Here is a 16959-nt window from a genome sequence, read left to right on the forward strand (position 1 = left end):
AACCCTTGGACCTAGATTTTGACATGGATTTTTTTTATTCTTTTGGTTGGAGGTTAGCCGAGTTGGTCTTGAGTCGTTGTCGCTCTAATACGTAGCACTCCGGAGGACAAACGCGTTAATTTACTTGCTTTTGATTTATTGTGTTTTGGCAAATACTTGAGTCGTCTTTTGGAGATTGTCACTTTAATTGTGTTAATTGTTGAATTATGATGTTATGAACCTTTGAACTAATTGTTGAGTTTTCGTTTCACTTCTATGGAAGTTGTTTTATGTTAAAGACTATTATTTGATGTTGTCGGTTCTTCCGTACTTTGTGAATGCTATGTATCCGCTTTATGCGACGGGGTGATTTGTCTTTGAGAATGAATATGTGATACCTCAATTGTTTTGTTTGTGAATGTTTATACTCTGATTTTATTTAAATTCCACGGGTAGATTTGGGGTGTTACATTAGTGGTATCAGAGCAGGTCGGTCTTGTCCGACCAAGTGTCGAGTCGTAGTGTAGTCTAACAATCGTGAATTGTTGATTGTGCTGATTGTTTTTATGTTGTAGTGACGCTATGGCTGGGAGGAATGATGTTGCGATAGTTGCTTCTTTGGAAGCGATGGCTCAGGCTATGCAGAACCAACCGAATGCTGACGAGAATACTGGATCTCGTAGTTTGGCGACTTTTAAAAGAGAGAATTTGTCGGTGTTCAAGGGCATGCATGGCGTTGATGGTGCTCTTGATTGGTTGAAGGAGATCGAGTGAATCTTTCGTGTTATGGATTGCACTCCTGCACAGAAGGTTAGATATGGCACTCATATGCTGGCTAAGGAAGTTGATTATTGGTCGTTGGAGACGCTTGCTAGGTTGGAGGCTTCAGGTGAGGAAGTCACTTGGAATGTGTTTCGCAGGGAATTTTTGAGAAAGTACTATCCTGAAGATGTTCGGGGTAAGAAAGGGATAGAATTCCTAGAGTTGACGCAAGGGAACAAGTCCGTGACTGAGTATGCTGCCAAGTTCACTGAGTTGATTAAGTTCTATCCTCACTTTGATGGCGAAGGTGCTGAATTTTATAAGTGCATAAAGTTTCAGAATGGTTTGCGCTCGGAGATCAAGAAAGTTGTTGGGTACCAAAAGATTCGTGTGTTTTCTGACTTGGTTGACAGTTGTAGGATCTTTGAGGAGGATAGTAATGCTCATCACAAGATGGTTAGTGATAGAAGGGGCAAGAATCAACAAAGTCGTGGGAAACCATAGGATGCTGGTAAAGGGAAGCAAAGAGTTACTCATGGTCATAAGACTAGTGGGGGAGACGCTCCTGCTAGGATTGTATGCTTCAAGTATGGTCAACCTGATCATAAGAGCAATGTTTGTACTGCTGATATGAATAGGTGTTACCGTTGTGGTAAGACGGGACACATGTCTTCTGATTGTAAGCATAAGGATGTTGTTTGCTTTAACTGTGGTGCGAAGGGGCATATTGATAGCCAGTGTCAGAAACCAAAGAAGGCGGTTGTAGGTGGTAAGGTGTTCGCTTTGTCAGGAAATCAGACATCTAGCAAGGACGGTCTTGTTAAAGGTACTTGTTTCATTAATTGTATTCCTTTAATTCCTATTATTGATACCGGTGCCACTCATTGTTTTATTGCTGCTGATTGTGTGAAAATATTGGGTCTTATTTTGTCTTCTATGAATGGAGAAATGGTTGTCGAACTTCCCGCTACGGAAATGGTGACTACTTCTCTAGTGTGTTTGAATTGTCCTTTGTCAATCTTTGATAAAGACTTTATTGTTGACTTTGTGTATTTATCGCTTCTTGGCATGGATGTGGTTTTGGATATGAATTGGTTGAAACGCAACTATGTTCATATTAACTGTTTTAACAACACGGTGAGATTTTCTTCTCTCTTGAAGAAGAAGTTGGTTTGTTGGCTGGTAAGCAATTTAGGCGATTGATGCAAGACGAAGCACAAATGTTCTCATTGATGGCGTCCTTGTCTTTTGAGAATCAAGTCTGAATTGATGAGTTAAAGGTGGTGCGAGAAGTTCCTGAAGTGTTTCCCGATGAGGTTCCTGATGTACCTACAGAAAGAGAAGTTGAGTTTGTGATCGATCTTGTACTTGGTACTAGACCTATTTCTATGGCACCGTACAGGATGTCGGCATCTGAGTTATCTGAATTGAAGAAGTAATTATAAGAATTGCTTGAGAAAAAGTTTGTAAGACCAAGTGTATCGCCATGGGGAGCACCCGTGTTGCTAGTGAAGACGAAAGATGGAAGTATGAGACTTTGTGTCGATTATCGGCAGTTGAATAAAGTGACGATAAAGAACATGTATCCGCTTCCAAGAATTGATGACTTGATGGATCAGTTGGTGGGTGCTAGTGTGTTTTCTAAAATTGATTTGAGGCTCGGATATCACTAGATTAGAGTAAAAGAAGATGATATTCAGAAGACCACGTTCAAGACTCGGTATGGACACTACGAGTATTCAGTGATGCCCTTCGGTGTTACTAATGTGCTGGGAGTATTCATGGAGTACATGAATCGTATTTTTTATACATACTTGGATCGGTTTGTGGTGGTATTCATTGATGACATTTTGATTTACTCTAAATCTGAAGAAGAACATGAAGAGCATCTGAGAATTGTGTTGCAAGTTCTGAAAGAGAAGCAGTTGTATGCCAAGTTGTTTAAGTGTGAATTCTGGTTGCATGAAGTTAGTTTCCTTGGCCATGTCATTTCTGGTAGTGGCATTGTCGTGGATCCTTCTAAAGTTGATGATGTGTTACAATGGGAGACCCCGAAGTCATCTACTGAGATTAGAAGCTTTTTTATGTTTAGCCGGTTGCTATAGACGGTTTATCGAAGGATTTTCTAAGTTGGAACTTCCGTTGACAAGGTTAAATTGCAAAGGGAAGGCTTTTGTAAGGGATGTTCAATGTGAATAAAGTTTCAATGAGTTAAAGAATAGGTTGACGTCGGATCCGGTTTTGACTTTGCCTAATTTAGGAGAGCCTTTTGTTGTGTATTGTGATGCTTGCTTGATGGGGTTAGGTGGTGTGCTTATTCATAATGGTAAAGTGGTTGCTTATGCGTCTAGAAAGTTGAGGACTCATGAAAAGAATTATCCTACGCATGATCTAGAGTTGGCTGCAGTGGTTTTTGTGTTGAAAATTTGGAGACATTATCTTTATGGTTCTAGATTTGAAGTGTTTAGCGACCATAAGAGTTTGAAGTACCTTTTTGATCAAAAAGAGTTGAATATGAGGCAGCGAAGGTGGCTTGAGTTGTTGAAGGATTATGATTTCGGTTTGAATTATCATCCCGGAAAAGCTAATGTTGTGGCCGATGCTTTAAGCTAAAAGACTTTGCATATGTCAACTATGATAGTTAAAGAGTTAGAGTTGATTGAGCAATTTTGAGACTTGAGTTTGGTTTGCGAAGTGACACCGCATTGTATTATGTTGGAAATGTTAAAGATTAACAATGACTTTCTTGACAACATTAGAGAAGCTCAGAAGCTAGATGTGAAGTTGGTGGATTTGATGATAGGAACCGATCGACTTGAGAATGATGATTTCAAGTTAGATGCACGTGGTGTGTTGAAATTCCGAGATCGTATTTGCATTCCTGATGATGAAGAGATTAAGAAAGTGATTCTTGAAGAGAATCATTGAAGCAATTTGAGTATTCATCCTGGAGCTACAAAGATGTATCAAGACTTGAAGGGTTTGTTTTGGTGGCCTGGTATGAAACATGATGTGGCGCAGTTTGTGTATGCCTGTTTGACTTGTCAGAAGTCAAAGATCGAACATTAGAAGCATGCAGGATTGATGCAACCGTTAGAAGTTCCAGAATGGAAATGGGATAGCATTTCGATGGACTTTGTAACGGGATTACCTAATACCTTGAGAGGATTCGATTCGATTTGGATGATTGTTGATAGGCTTACGAAGTCGGCACACTTATACCTATTAACATCACATTTCTGATTGCAAAGTTAGCAGAGATATATGTCAGGGTGATCATGAAGTTGCATGGTGTACCTTTGTGTATTGTGTCGGATAGAGATCTGAGGTTTACTTCCGATTCCTGGAAGGGTTTGCAAGAGGCGTTGGGTTCCAAGTTGAGATTGAGTACGGCGTATCATCCACAAACAGATGGTCAGACGGAGAGGACTATTCAGTCATTAGAGGATTTGTTGAGAGCATGTGTTCTTGAGCAGGGAGGTTCGTGGGATACTTATCTTCCGTTGATTGAGTTCACCTACAATAACAGTTACCATTCTAGTATTTGGATGGCTCCTTTTTAGGCGTTGTATGGTCGGAGGTGTAGGACTCTGTTATGTTGGCATGAGTCGAGTGAGAGTGTGGTACTTGGACCCGAGATTGTTAAGGAGACTACGGAGAAAGTGAAGCTTATTTGAGATAAGATGAAAGCTTCTCAAAGTAGGCAGAAAAGTTACCATGACAAAAGAAGGAAAGATTTGGAGTTCCAAGCAAGTGATCATGTGTTTTTGAGGGTCACACCAGGGATTGGTGTTGGGCGAGCTCTGAAGTCTAAGAAGCTCACTCCTCACTTTATTGGTCTGTATTAGATATCAAACCGAATTGGGAAGGTTGCTAATCGTGTGGCATCACCGCCAAATCTTGCTAATTTGCACGATGTGTTTCACGTGTCACAACTCCGGAAGTATGTTTCAGATCCGTCCCATGTGATTCAGATGGACGATGTGCAAGTGCGTGATAATCTCACACTAGAGACGATGCCTGTGCGAATTATGGATTGCGAGATGAAGGTTCTAAGAGGCAAAGAGATTGCATTGGTGAAAGTTGTCTGGTTGGGAGCTGCTGGTGAAAGCTTGACCTGGGAAATGGAGAGCAAGATGCGAGATTCCTATCCCGAGTTATTCGAATCAAGTAAATTTCTATTTTTGAGGACGAAAATGTTCTTGTGAGGGAGAGTTGTAACGCCCGGAAAAATAATTATTCGCTTTATTTAGACATTTCTGATGTTTATTGAATTTTCGCATTTTGAGACGATTTATTCGGTATTAGTTCGAGATAGCGGATCGATATTTAATCGGAAATTTTAATATTTTTAGTATTAGAAATATTAATGAGCTAATATCTAGTGTTTTGGGAATTTTCCGAGTAATTGAGATTAGACCGGAAATATGAGACATTGAGTATTAAGTCGGTATATTAAAATAATCGGAATTTTGTTTTAATAGAATAAAAGTGGAATATCGTTAGAAATAGTATTTTTAATTTATTTGGAGTTAGTGAGCTTATTGGGCCTATTTTTATTAAATGAAGAATATAAATGTGGTGTTATTTATTAAGCCCAATTTTATAACAAAAATAGGTTTTTAGTGTAGAAAGGGGTTTAAGGAAGTGTAGAGAAACCAGAAAATAGAAACCATTTTGGAAGAGTGGAGGCTAGGTCTTGAAGAGGAGAAGCAAACTTAGAGAGATCCCAACCCAAGTGCTAGGATTTGTAGAGTTTTCTTCAATCCAAACAAGGTAAGGGCGGGGTTCTCTTCCTATAATGGGGCTTATGAGCAATTGTATGTTTGGGATTAGGGATTTAGGTTTTGCTTTTGCTGTATTAATTGTTACCGAAACTTGAAATCCTGTGTTTTCTATCGTTGCTATTTGTTGCTGTTTGTGTTAATATGTGAATGATTCTGGGCGGCACCATTAGGCTACACTATCCATTTCGTTTTGGATGAAATTTTCAATGTGTGTGGTATATGTCTTCTTATTGTTCCATTCATGAGCTTGTTATTCTGTTTTTCATGTGCTTGCCACTGTTACTTAAGAATACATGTATATATAATGAGAATTTTCACGTGCTTTCTATTTCATCCATTTCGTTTTTCATGTGCTTCCGGAATTGTTACTTAAGTGTAGTAATTAATAGGAAATATAAGCAAACAATAGCAGTTATAATAAAATGCAAAATAGTCCCCTTTGATCGAAATAGCCGAATTAAGCGGTATAACTAGTTGTCTGGAATTTAATGAAAATTGACGTGGTAGTTAAGTTTAATTAGTATATTAACGTGGTGGTGTTATTTTGTCGAAATTGTGATATTAATCGGTCGATTAAATTAATAGTTGAATTAATTTTTAGCAAGCCTATTTGATTGGAATAAACTTGAACTTAGATTAACTATTCGGTTTATCAGTAAATTACGATATCTTGTGAATTTGACCGTAATTGTGATTGTTGTGAATATCTTTGTGATTATTTTGCTAATGGTATTGACCGTTGATTTGATGAATTATCGGAATTGTTCCGTTGTTATATGAAGTTGTTGTATTATGTGTGAAGTGTTTTTATCTTTAATAATTGATAATAATTGTGATATGGGCGTGTGCCTTGTGACGAATATTTTGTGAGGTAAATGATGATGATGATGATGATGATAATGATGTGTGATGTTCGGTTCATTGAGTCGCATACATTTGCATATATATTGTGACGACCTGGATTAGCAAATTAGTGACAAAGGCTTATGCCTTGTGCCTCTGAATCGACAATTGGTGACGGGGGCTGAAGCTCCAATTGATACCACATGCATATACATGAGTCTTGTCCATGTGTCTTATGTGATTCATAGTTGTGACATTCTGTGACTTTATGATGACTGTATTTTTGTGACTTTCTAAATGATGTAATTATGTGAAGATGTGAATTTGTGATTTAATGAATAGAATGATGATATCAATACTTGTGGACGCGATTAACTGAATATGTCTAATTTATGATATATGATTTATCATGCGCTCAATTATATGAATTGATATCTCACCCTTTCTTTGTTTCTCTGTTGCCTTTATATTGGTAACGTGCAGGTGATTCGCATTGAGACAAGGTTAGCCGAGTTGGTCTTGAGTCGTTGTCGCTCTAATACGTAGCACTCGGAGGAACGAACGCGTTAATTTACTTGCTTTTGATTTATTATGTTTTGGCAAATACTTGAGTCGTCTTTTGGAGATTGCCACTTTAATTGTGTTAATTGTTGAATTATGATGCTATGAACCTTTGAACTAATTATTGAGTTTCCGTTGCACTTCTATGGAAGTTGTTTTATGTTAAAGACTATCATTTGATGTTGTCGGTTCTTCCGCACTTTGTGAATGCTATGTATCCACTTTATGCGATGAGGTGATTTGTCTTTGAGAATGAATATGTGATACCTCAATTGTTTCATTTGTGAATTTTTATACTCTGATTTTATTTAAATTCCGCGGGTAGATTTGGGGTGTTACACCTTCAACATGCACCTTAACCTCTCTAAAATGGTACTATTTAGGTGTTCAGCTAGGCCATTTTGTTGAGATGATCCAACAATTTTTTATGTCTCTATATATCTTTTCCTACAAAAAAATCATTAAAATACTCTGAAACAAACTCCAAGACATTGTCACTCCCCAACACATTTAGTTTAGTTCCTAACTGATTACCTTAAAGAGTATGTAATTCCTTAAAAATTTTAAAGGTAATTCTTTTATTTTCAAAATCTAGACCCATACTCTTCAAGAAAAATCACAGATAATAACGAGGAAATAGAAACCACTCCCATGAGTTACCACCCTTGTTTGAATCCAAATATATGAGTGAACAGACTCAAATGGTGTATTATAATTATGCAAGTTGCTCCTAAACTTCACCTTGGGTTGTTTTCCTAACATGCAATGGTCACAAAATTCTAGTTAATTCTATTTATCACTCCCTATAAAAACTTATTTAGCTATCTCAACCAACCTCTTTCATTGACGTGTCCTAATGACAAAGGAACCATTTAAAAAATACAACCCCCTATTTTAGACGCTTTAGCAATAATTAATACACTATGCAAAACTTTCAACACCTCATGTTCCACTCTAGTGGTATGCCATATATCATCAAACATACTTATGGAAGAAAAATTTCTCCTAAGTTAGGGAACATGCCTTATATTATGTAGAAGGAACTCACGGTAATCAAATATTTTAAGTTTAATTGTACCAATACTATGAACTTTGGAAGTCTCGTTGTTATTAAGTCGATGTATCCACTTTATTTCAACAGAAAGTTTTGAAGCATTCTTTCCTTGGACATAACTCTTTTTTGTCTCAAAACTCATCATCATTAGAGCACAAACACTCTCATAACTGTCCTTATTAAAGGATACTTTTAAATAGAATAACCTCTGTTCCCCCTTTCAAGACTATCTTTCTTGAAGTGAGTGCTTTTATAACAAGTGAAACATTTTAACTTCGAATTATCAAAACCCTTGGACCTAGATTTTTACATGGATTTATTTTTTATTTTGGTTTCCTCCTATCACTATTTCCTCTTGAAACACTTAAGCTTTCACCAATATCATCAACCTTAAAATATTTCATCTTTGATATCTCCTTCAACCTTATAGCCAATTGGACTTCATCTAAGGTGATAATACCTTTCGTACCAAAAAGAAAAGCATATCTAAAGTGCTCCAAGTATCTAGGTAATAAGCTTAAAAATATTAGAGCCTTGTCCTCATAATTAATCTTCACCTTAACATTTTGCAAGTCATTAATGATCTTAGGAAATTCTATCAGTTCCTTAATAATGGATTGGTTATCCACCATTACAATTTAGTATAGTTGTTGTTTCACACATAATCTCTTAGTAAAGGAATTTATCATATACAATGAATCAAGATTGACCCACATTTCAGTCGATCTTTACCATGGACCCTTCCTTAAGAATTTATCTCTAAGGTACAGAATAATGGAACTCTTGGCCTAATCCCTTATCTCAATATTCTATGTTTGTGTTAGGCTTCAAGTCATCTATCTATGACCCTTCAATGCTTCGATACACTTTCCTTAATTAATATGGCTTACATTTTCACTTTCCATAACTCAAATTTGTTAGAACATATGGTTCTCCCTTGTTAAATTAACCCCTTTGTCCCACTTTAGGAGTCATTTTTTTGTAAAATTAAAAGGATCAACCACACCAAGACCTTTGATGTGTGGTACAAAGAACAAAAAAAAACAAAATAAGTGGCCTCAAACAAAATGTATATGTCAAATATTGTTGTTTTCCCTTTGCTAATAAGCGATGTAAACTTATCCTCCTTGAACTTTAAATCATCTTCCGTCTTGAATAAACTCCTTAAACAGATCTGGATAATCCTAACAGACTTGGTCAAGATATCAAGCTTTAGGATTAAGAGTCACCTTGCAAAACATAGATTGTAATCACTTCTTCATTTTTTTAAGACATAAGATCAGAAGATAATCACCTCCTACTTCTTCATGGTTGACAAATCATAATGACATAAATCTTCATTAAAAAATATTTATATGAAGCCCATCTTCCAGTCAAACCAGAACTACATTGGGAACCATAATTAGGAAACATTTCCTAATTAAGCCAAGATAAATAAAACCTACGTAGTTGTCTCTAAGATAAGCAGAACATTCTTCTCCACACCGATCCAAGGTCTCCATACTCAAATGAATACTTTGACATTGATAGATCTTTACTCCAATTCTAGCTTTCTCTTTCAGCATTATAGACTTGCTGAAGTCAATACAAATGTTTTTGAAATTTGGCCTAGACAGTCTGTCCAATCACCTCAACACGTGATTAGATCACCTTCTAAGGAACACAATAGTATTAAGAAACCCTTCATTAGAGACCAAGACACAAACTTCTTCTGAGTTGTAAACAAAAACCCTGCTCTTGTTTCCAATAGTTATAACTTTCACGTCAAATATCATGAATTAAGACATGAGAATCTTCTTCTAGATCAGTCTTTCTTCTGATCACTTCGTACCCAACATACTAGGACGTGCCTTTATGAGTGGACTTGAGAATTTCCCAAGTATCTTTGGTCACAAAACAAGTGATAATGAGTTTGACAAAGAAACATACCAACCCCATAGAACATGGTATTGATGACTTCGAGGTTACATAGAACCAACTCATACGCTTTCCTTCAATGTCTTCAGAACTAGGAATCTCATATATTATTCTTCAAGATCTGCCATCCAATAATTCTGTCATTCCAGTCTTCATAAAAAACAAAAGCACCGGAAAAATACTCCATGGAGCTCACCAAATGGACCAGGGTTCCTGCTCTGATACCAATTGAAAATTTTTCTAGTACAGACAATGCATGTTCATATTGATATCTTAATAACAAAACTAATGTCGAGACAAATGTTGCGACATCTGTTATGACACCCTAAACAGAATTTTAAAACTGTGTGATTATGCAGAAAATAAATATGCAGAAACAAAAAAACACACATAATTGTTTACCCAATTCAGTGCAACATCACCTACTCTGAGAGCTACCAAGTCAAGAAGGAAGTCAACTATAGTATTGATTTAAAGCCTAAACAAGTCTCATGCTTACAACTTTCCATCCTAATCACTACCCTATGCAACTTCTACCTAAGAACCTCCTAGATATGAGAAATCCCATCCCACTTCCAATCATCGCAGCGATGTCTAACAGTCCCATTTCCAGTTACTATATCGATGACCTTTCACCTAACTGAAGATAACACTTCAAATACAAAGAAAACATCTTAATCAACACACCCTTTGATTAAGAATAAAATACTTAGTTAAGAAAATCCTTAACCAAGAACAAATACTTGATCTTGCTTAAAAGCTTCAATCAAGAACAATACTCAAATCATTTCCTAAAGGCTTCTGAGTAAGAACAACAATGTCTATCATAAGTATCAAAAGATATAAGGGTGACGTACACTTCAAGTTACACGAAAGACTCTCAAAACCCTTAAACCCTAAATCCTAATTTATAAACTATGAAAAGATAAAAAGATACCAAATACTAGGACTAGGGTTGTCTATATATAAGGCTTTAGAAGTATTTTGGCTTTGAATTCTTTATTCATAAATGCTTGATCCACACGCTTGTAGTTGTTCCAATCTTGTAATAAACTCTCCTTAAATCTTGCAACAAATCTTCAAATTTCAATATATAAATATTAATTCTGTTGGAGATTTGATTTCCTTGTTCCATATAAAATCATCTTGACCTGCAAAATATACTAAGATATATCTGGAATAAATCTCACAGGTTCCAACTAAATCTGACAAGATTTAAAATAGCTCTGCACTGATGTTCATGGTTATGATGTTGCGATATCTGTTAGAACATCTGTAAGGTCAAAGAAGCCCAAACTCTGTTGTACCAAATCAGTTCTGCTTGAAGTCCATTATGATGTATCAGTTAGGATGTTATGACATTCTGTCTAACAACTTCCCCAGAGGCATGTTTTAGAAAAATTAATGCCAACCAACCTTAAAGCCTATGGAGCTAACACAATTTTCCTTCTTAATCCATATTTGATTTATGAAATTTTTTTTGTTGAATACTAGTAATCGGTTGGAACAAAGCATATCCCCTGTGTCCGATTATTAGGGGATCGAGAGGATGTGCATCCAATTGTCCTTTTTAATTCAAGTTTAATTATGCATTTTTGGCAGAAGACGGACAATCGGTTGGAACAAAGTGTATACTTTGCGTCCGATTACTCAGGGATCAAAGGGATGTACATCCAATTGTCTTTTTTAATTATGAAAATGTTTGGCAGGAGACGAATAATCGGTTGGAACAAAGTGTACACTTTGCATCTGATTACTTGGGGATCAAAAGGATGTACTCTTGCAGCCCAATTTTTGACCACTGAGATCCCCCCATAGCTTAAATATTAGGATCATCATTGTCATCATAATTATCATGCATTTATCATTTGTTAACCCAAAATACAAAAAAATGTTGTCTGTTACTTGTGTCCCAAGACAGGAGACTGATCAAGAAGAAGTTGAGCAAATTAGGATTTTGAGACCCACAATGAAATTCAACATCCTTCTATGATTCAAAGTATCCTCTAATCAATATCAAGGTACAAAGATGGGTCATTGCAAGATCAACCACCTTCAAGTTCATCAGAAGCTCCAATTAGGTTTTTTTTTTACCTAATTTCACTAGAGGGTTGACTTTTAATCAGGACATGGTTCCAAGACTCAACTATGATTCAAGGGCATAAAAATTAAAATTATAGTCCATTCATATCATTCATTTGAAGAGGAGAGCTTGATTCATGTGGAAGTCACAAAACTGCAGTTCATTTGGAAAAGTCAACTGTACAAGTCAACCTTTGACTTTTGAGAAAAATGGTCAACTATGAACTTTTAAGGATCCAAATCATCATCATATGGATATTGAAGACATTTGATCAAAGAAAATTCAAATAATTCATCAAGAATCAAAAAGTCAACAAAAGTCAAAATTAGAGTTTTAAGTGAATTTGGACCTAATTTTAGAACTTAAATTTTGCCTACAAACTCAAAAATGTCCAAAAATGAAAGTTGTAGTTCTTGGAAAAACAAACAACTTACCACAATGCAACTTTTGACTAAAAGTGATTATTTTGAGAGATTTTGGATTAAGAAGGTTTATGTTCAAAAAACTTAGAAAATTTCTAAGTGTTTTCACCTAGTTTTTTCTTAACTTTATGGCCTTTTTTCTCCATGATCAAAAAAGAGCTTGAGGAAAATTTCAACAAGTGAATTGAATTATGTAGCAAGGGATTTCCAAAGAGATAAGTAGCATGAAAATCCATGGCTCCATCCAAGAGTTATGATTTTGTGAATAAGGCCATGAACACTTGAAATGAAGCATTTTCATGAAGAACATGAAGAACAAAGTCCAAAATTCTTGCAAATCTGTGGGAATCTCTCAAGTACATCCATTTTAACTTGTTCAAGAGGCCATAATCAGAAGATTACACATTCTTTTGAGCTATGGACCAAGTGTTTTATGCATTGTCCAAGTTTCATGCCATTTATGAACTAAAGTCACCACTTCCATTTTGGAAAAGTTAGCTTTATGCACAAAGTCAATGCATTGAGCCTCTACATTGTTTCTTCTGCACCAAAAGTAATTCAAATCACACAAGCAAGCCTCTAAGATCATATCAAAGTCCTTGCAAGCATGCTTAAAGCTTGTACCTTCCATTGAAACCATAACTTTCTCATTTCTTCACAAACAAGCAAGATGGCACAGGATCACATGTGAGCTTTAAACTTCTTGGATTTTTCCCTCCGCAAACCCTCAATCTTGCCTATAAATAGAGGGTATCACTCCCTTGATCAATTACACCAGAATTCTCCAAGTCACCCTCACTTGAAATTCTCCATTTTTCCATCTTTGCATTTTTTAGGTCATTTTGAGTTCAAGTAATTCTGGGTGTCAACCAAGTGTTCTAACAACTTCTAATCATCATATAGAAGTTGTTCATCACTTCCATAGCCTCTAAAAACCCCTCTAACCAAAATTCATCATTTTCACTCCATTAAAGCTTCATTTAAGCTCATCACTAGCCAAAATTCAAACCAAAAACTTACCAACCAAATTGACCCTTAAAATAGCTTCGATTTATCATTTGGAAGCTATCCATAACATCCAAACCCTTGCCAAACTCCCCAAATAGAAAACCACCATTCAAAATTTCACAAAAATGTCTCTTTGAACCAAAGTTGTAATTTTAAGTTTGGCTCGTGCATTTTCAGTTTCTTTGTGTTAGATACCTTCTATATGTAATATAGAAGCTTTCCAAACACCTGTTTTGGATATGTAACATCTGGAACCAAGAGATCCAGCCATAACTTTTTTGCTTTGTAGGTGAAATCGTGTTTGAGGTTGCAGGGGTGATCAAAGCATTCTAAGTATTCTAAAAGCTTCCTTGAGGGTCCCTGAAGGTGTCCAGATAGTTGCAAAACTTACAGAATCACTCCTAGTAAGAGTTTGATCCTCACTTCCAGAGGTATTTTTCTTGAATTCGAGCATACCTGTTTGAGCATTGTTTGTTGCATTTCTTGATACCATTGTGTTCAGAAACATGTAGGGAGTAATAGCCCTAAAATTTTAGGGCTTAATTGTTTGATTCAAGCATTTAATTTAAAATTTTGTTTTTAGGGTTCATACGAAAATCCCAGAAATTCATGAGTTTTACTTTGAATAAATGTATGTTAATGGCATGGTAGATTCGTGGTGTTATTCTGATCATGTTAGGGTTTTAATTTGTCAAAATTGCTTGAGTATTGGTGACGTTTGAATTTGGCGCCATTGATGTGTTGTTGTTGTTCTTCGTTGTTGAGTTGAAGAAGATGAAGTTCAAAAACTTCATTTAGAACTTGACTTAAAATATAATTCCATGGAGTTGTTTTAGTAATGACTACATCGTTACAGCTCACTTGGTTCTCCTCTTGCCCTTAAGGCACTTCATGACCCTCAGGTCTGGGGTTCGAATCCCCCTCGCCCCAGACCTTTTTATTTCTTTTATTTTTTACAGTTGCTAACTTGTTTTGAAATATAATTAATTGGGCTTACTTTTCTATCACCCATAGCACGCTGCCCAGTGGTAAGCTTTTGTGTTGTTGATCAAAAGGGCATGGGATCAATCCCTTGTGGCCACACTCCCTTTCTTTTTTATCACTAATTTTCTTAGTTTTCATCTTAACTTCAAAAAATCCAAACAAATTGAAAAATTAATGTTTTTACTTGTTCCTTTTTGTGTGTTTTGTTTATTAGGTTAATTTTAATGTCATAGTTAAAAAATCCAAAAATATTTGACATTTTATGATTTAAAAATTAAGTCAAAATTAAGTCTTTTAATATTAAAAAATCAACAAAAACATGTTTCTTTTTGAATATTTTTCTAAAGTAAGTTAGTTTATTTTTTGTAAATATTTGTTTAGGGTTAGACTAGGATGTCTTTGACTTCTTTATGTACCCTAAGACCATTTCTCCTAAAGAAATTGGTATTTAACAATTAAAATCAAATAGATTTAGGAGTTTATGTTTAAACCCTAATTAATTTAAAAGCCCTAATTTAAAAACACTAGGTTTAAAACCCTAACCCAAAAACATGTTGATTTTTGTGTATCCATGATTAATTTAGTTTGTTATCTTGTACATACTTGTTGATTTTAATCCATGTTTTATACTTAATTGTTATTTTAATCATTATCTTGTTAATTTCTCTTTTATATTGTTTATCTAACCCCATTGTTTATCATATCAATCATTCATCATTCATACATGAGATTGAATCCAAGGGTTTAGATACATCCATCTCTCTTACTTATTGATTATCATACTCACTTGTTTATTCTTGTGTCACATGATATCACACACACACACACTTGAGGTATCCATTGTTGAATGCTTAAGATTGTTTGTTTTTGTCCAAAAGGATGGGAATATTTTTTACTAAAATTGTCAAGGTACTTAAACTCTTTTCCCCAACCTCTTTTATCTTATGTTTAAAGTATTGTTAAAGCTTTTTACTTTGTCTTTTAAAATGGTTTTTTATTATTAATGCTTAACCAAACCCTTTGTTTTTAAACCTTGGTATTAAGAATAGAATTATTCTTGGTGAAACTATTCTTAGTCCATTGACCTTTGTGTTGTTAAAGCTAGGTCTTTTGTTTTTTTAAAACCTTGATGTTAAGAGAAGAATTATTCCCGGTGAAACTTCTCCTAACCCATTGACCTTGTATTTTAAAGCTTAGTCCCTTTTGTTTTAAAATTGTTAAGTATTTTAAAGCTTAACCTTTTAAACTTACTAGGTATTTTAAAGCCTAATCCTTTTTCAAAATGTTTTGTTAAGTATTGTTAAAGCTTAAAACCCTAAAAGATTTTGGCCACTTTGGCCCCCTTTTTATTTTCCATTTTTAAGAGGAACTACAGAAGCTCTGACTTCCCTATTGCACTTAAGGGGTATGTAGGCCTAAGATGCGATGTCTTATCGAGCTCACTTTCAAAAACTTCTCTTCCCATCCCCACCCTCTATTTCAAACAAGTTTTTCACATAGGATTTTAAAAAAAAAGGTATATAAAAAAAACAAAAACAGAAAACAAAGAGGTTCCCATTGAGTACCATGGATATGAGGGGTGCTTAAAACCTTCCCCTTGTATAGCAAACCCTTCGTAGCCAGAACTCTGATAAGTTTATTAGTTTTGGTTTTTAAAACTTCTGTGGGTTTTATTCGCTCTTTCACCCATTCCTTTAGGAAACAATAAAGCGCGGTGGCAACTATGTTAAAAAATGAGCTAAGTCTTTCATTGACTCTAGTCTCACCAATTTCACCGCTACAGAAAAGTGGCGACTCTGCTGGGGATACTGATCAAACTATTGGTGTATCTTTGGAAGGGTTGACTCAATCTTTTTTTTTGTTATTTTTTGTTATTATCTTTGTTTTTATACTTAACCTTTCATTTTTGTCTTTTATTTTCCTATATGTATACTTGTTATTTTATTGGGTTGTAATTGGAAAGGGAGTGAGGCCCCTTGTGGTGAGACAAATCCTAACCCAGATTTAAAGTGTACACTTATTATAGGAGACTAGTATAGTCATTTTTATCTCGTGGGTGTAGTCCCAAAGAAGTCAATTTGAGATCCATCGCTCAGTGGAGGCCTCTTTGGAAGTAACTTTGTTGACCATGTAGTTGGGAATACATAGTTGCATTCAACTAGGCTGTAGAAGCTAGGGACCTAGAAACCCTTAACCAATCTTGGCCATTAAGATGTAGTGTGGAACCTATGTTTGATTCATTTTCAGAATAGTTGTTACACGAGGCTACGCTCATATGAGGTTCTCTTGTATTTTGTTCAAATGAGTATGTTGATACAAAGTTTACAATCTCCAAGTTGGGATGCTTGAGTCTGGGAAACAATAGAACCTTGATCTACAGGTACAAAATAACCATAGTACACACCTTTGGGATGGGTAAATCTTTGGCTCCATGCTCGTGACTTTGAACCCTCAAGCCCATGTTTTTGCTATGTTTGCATTTATTCATCCATGCATCTAAAAAACATAATATCTTTCCAGGAATTAAATTAAACCTTTTATTTTGTAAAAATTATAGGG

General features: G+C 35.5%; 1 protein-coding gene across 1 annotated transcript; it reads left to right on the plus strand.

The window, feature by feature from the left end:
• The first annotated feature begins 765 nt into the window (after nt 1–765).
• LOC131658462 (uncharacterized) lies at nt 766–3669 on the plus strand. Its single transcript, XM_058927755.1, has 5 exons — nt 766–1197; nt 1246–1923; nt 2022–2112; nt 3047–3150; nt 3472–3669. The coding sequence occupies exons 1-5, from the start codon at nt 766–768 to the stop codon at nt 3667–3669; spliced, it is 1503 nt and encodes a 500-aa protein (XP_058783738.1).
• The last annotated feature ends 13290 nt before the right edge of the window (nt 3670–16959 follow it).

This window comes from Vicia villosa, linkage group LG1, assembly GCF_029867415.1.
Source record: "Vicia villosa cultivar HV-30 ecotype Madison, WI linkage group LG1, Vvil1.0, whole genome shotgun sequence".
In the NCBI taxonomy this organism is placed as follows: Eukaryota; Viridiplantae; Streptophyta; class Magnoliopsida; order Fabales; family Fabaceae; genus Vicia; species Vicia villosa.

Coding starts and splice junctions, on each gene's coding strand:
- LOC131658462 (XM_058927755.1), top strand. CDS start 766: ATGGATTGCACTCCTGCACAGAAGGTTAGATATGGCACTCATATGCTG. Junction 1,924..2,021: donor AGAAGTTGGTTTGTTGGCTG/GTAAGCAATTTA, acceptor GATGAGTTAAAG/GTGGTGCGAGAAGTTCCTGA. Junction 2,113..3,046: donor TGTGATCGATCTTGTACTTG/GTACTAGACCTA, acceptor TGATGGGGTTAG/GTGGTGTGCTTATTCATAAT.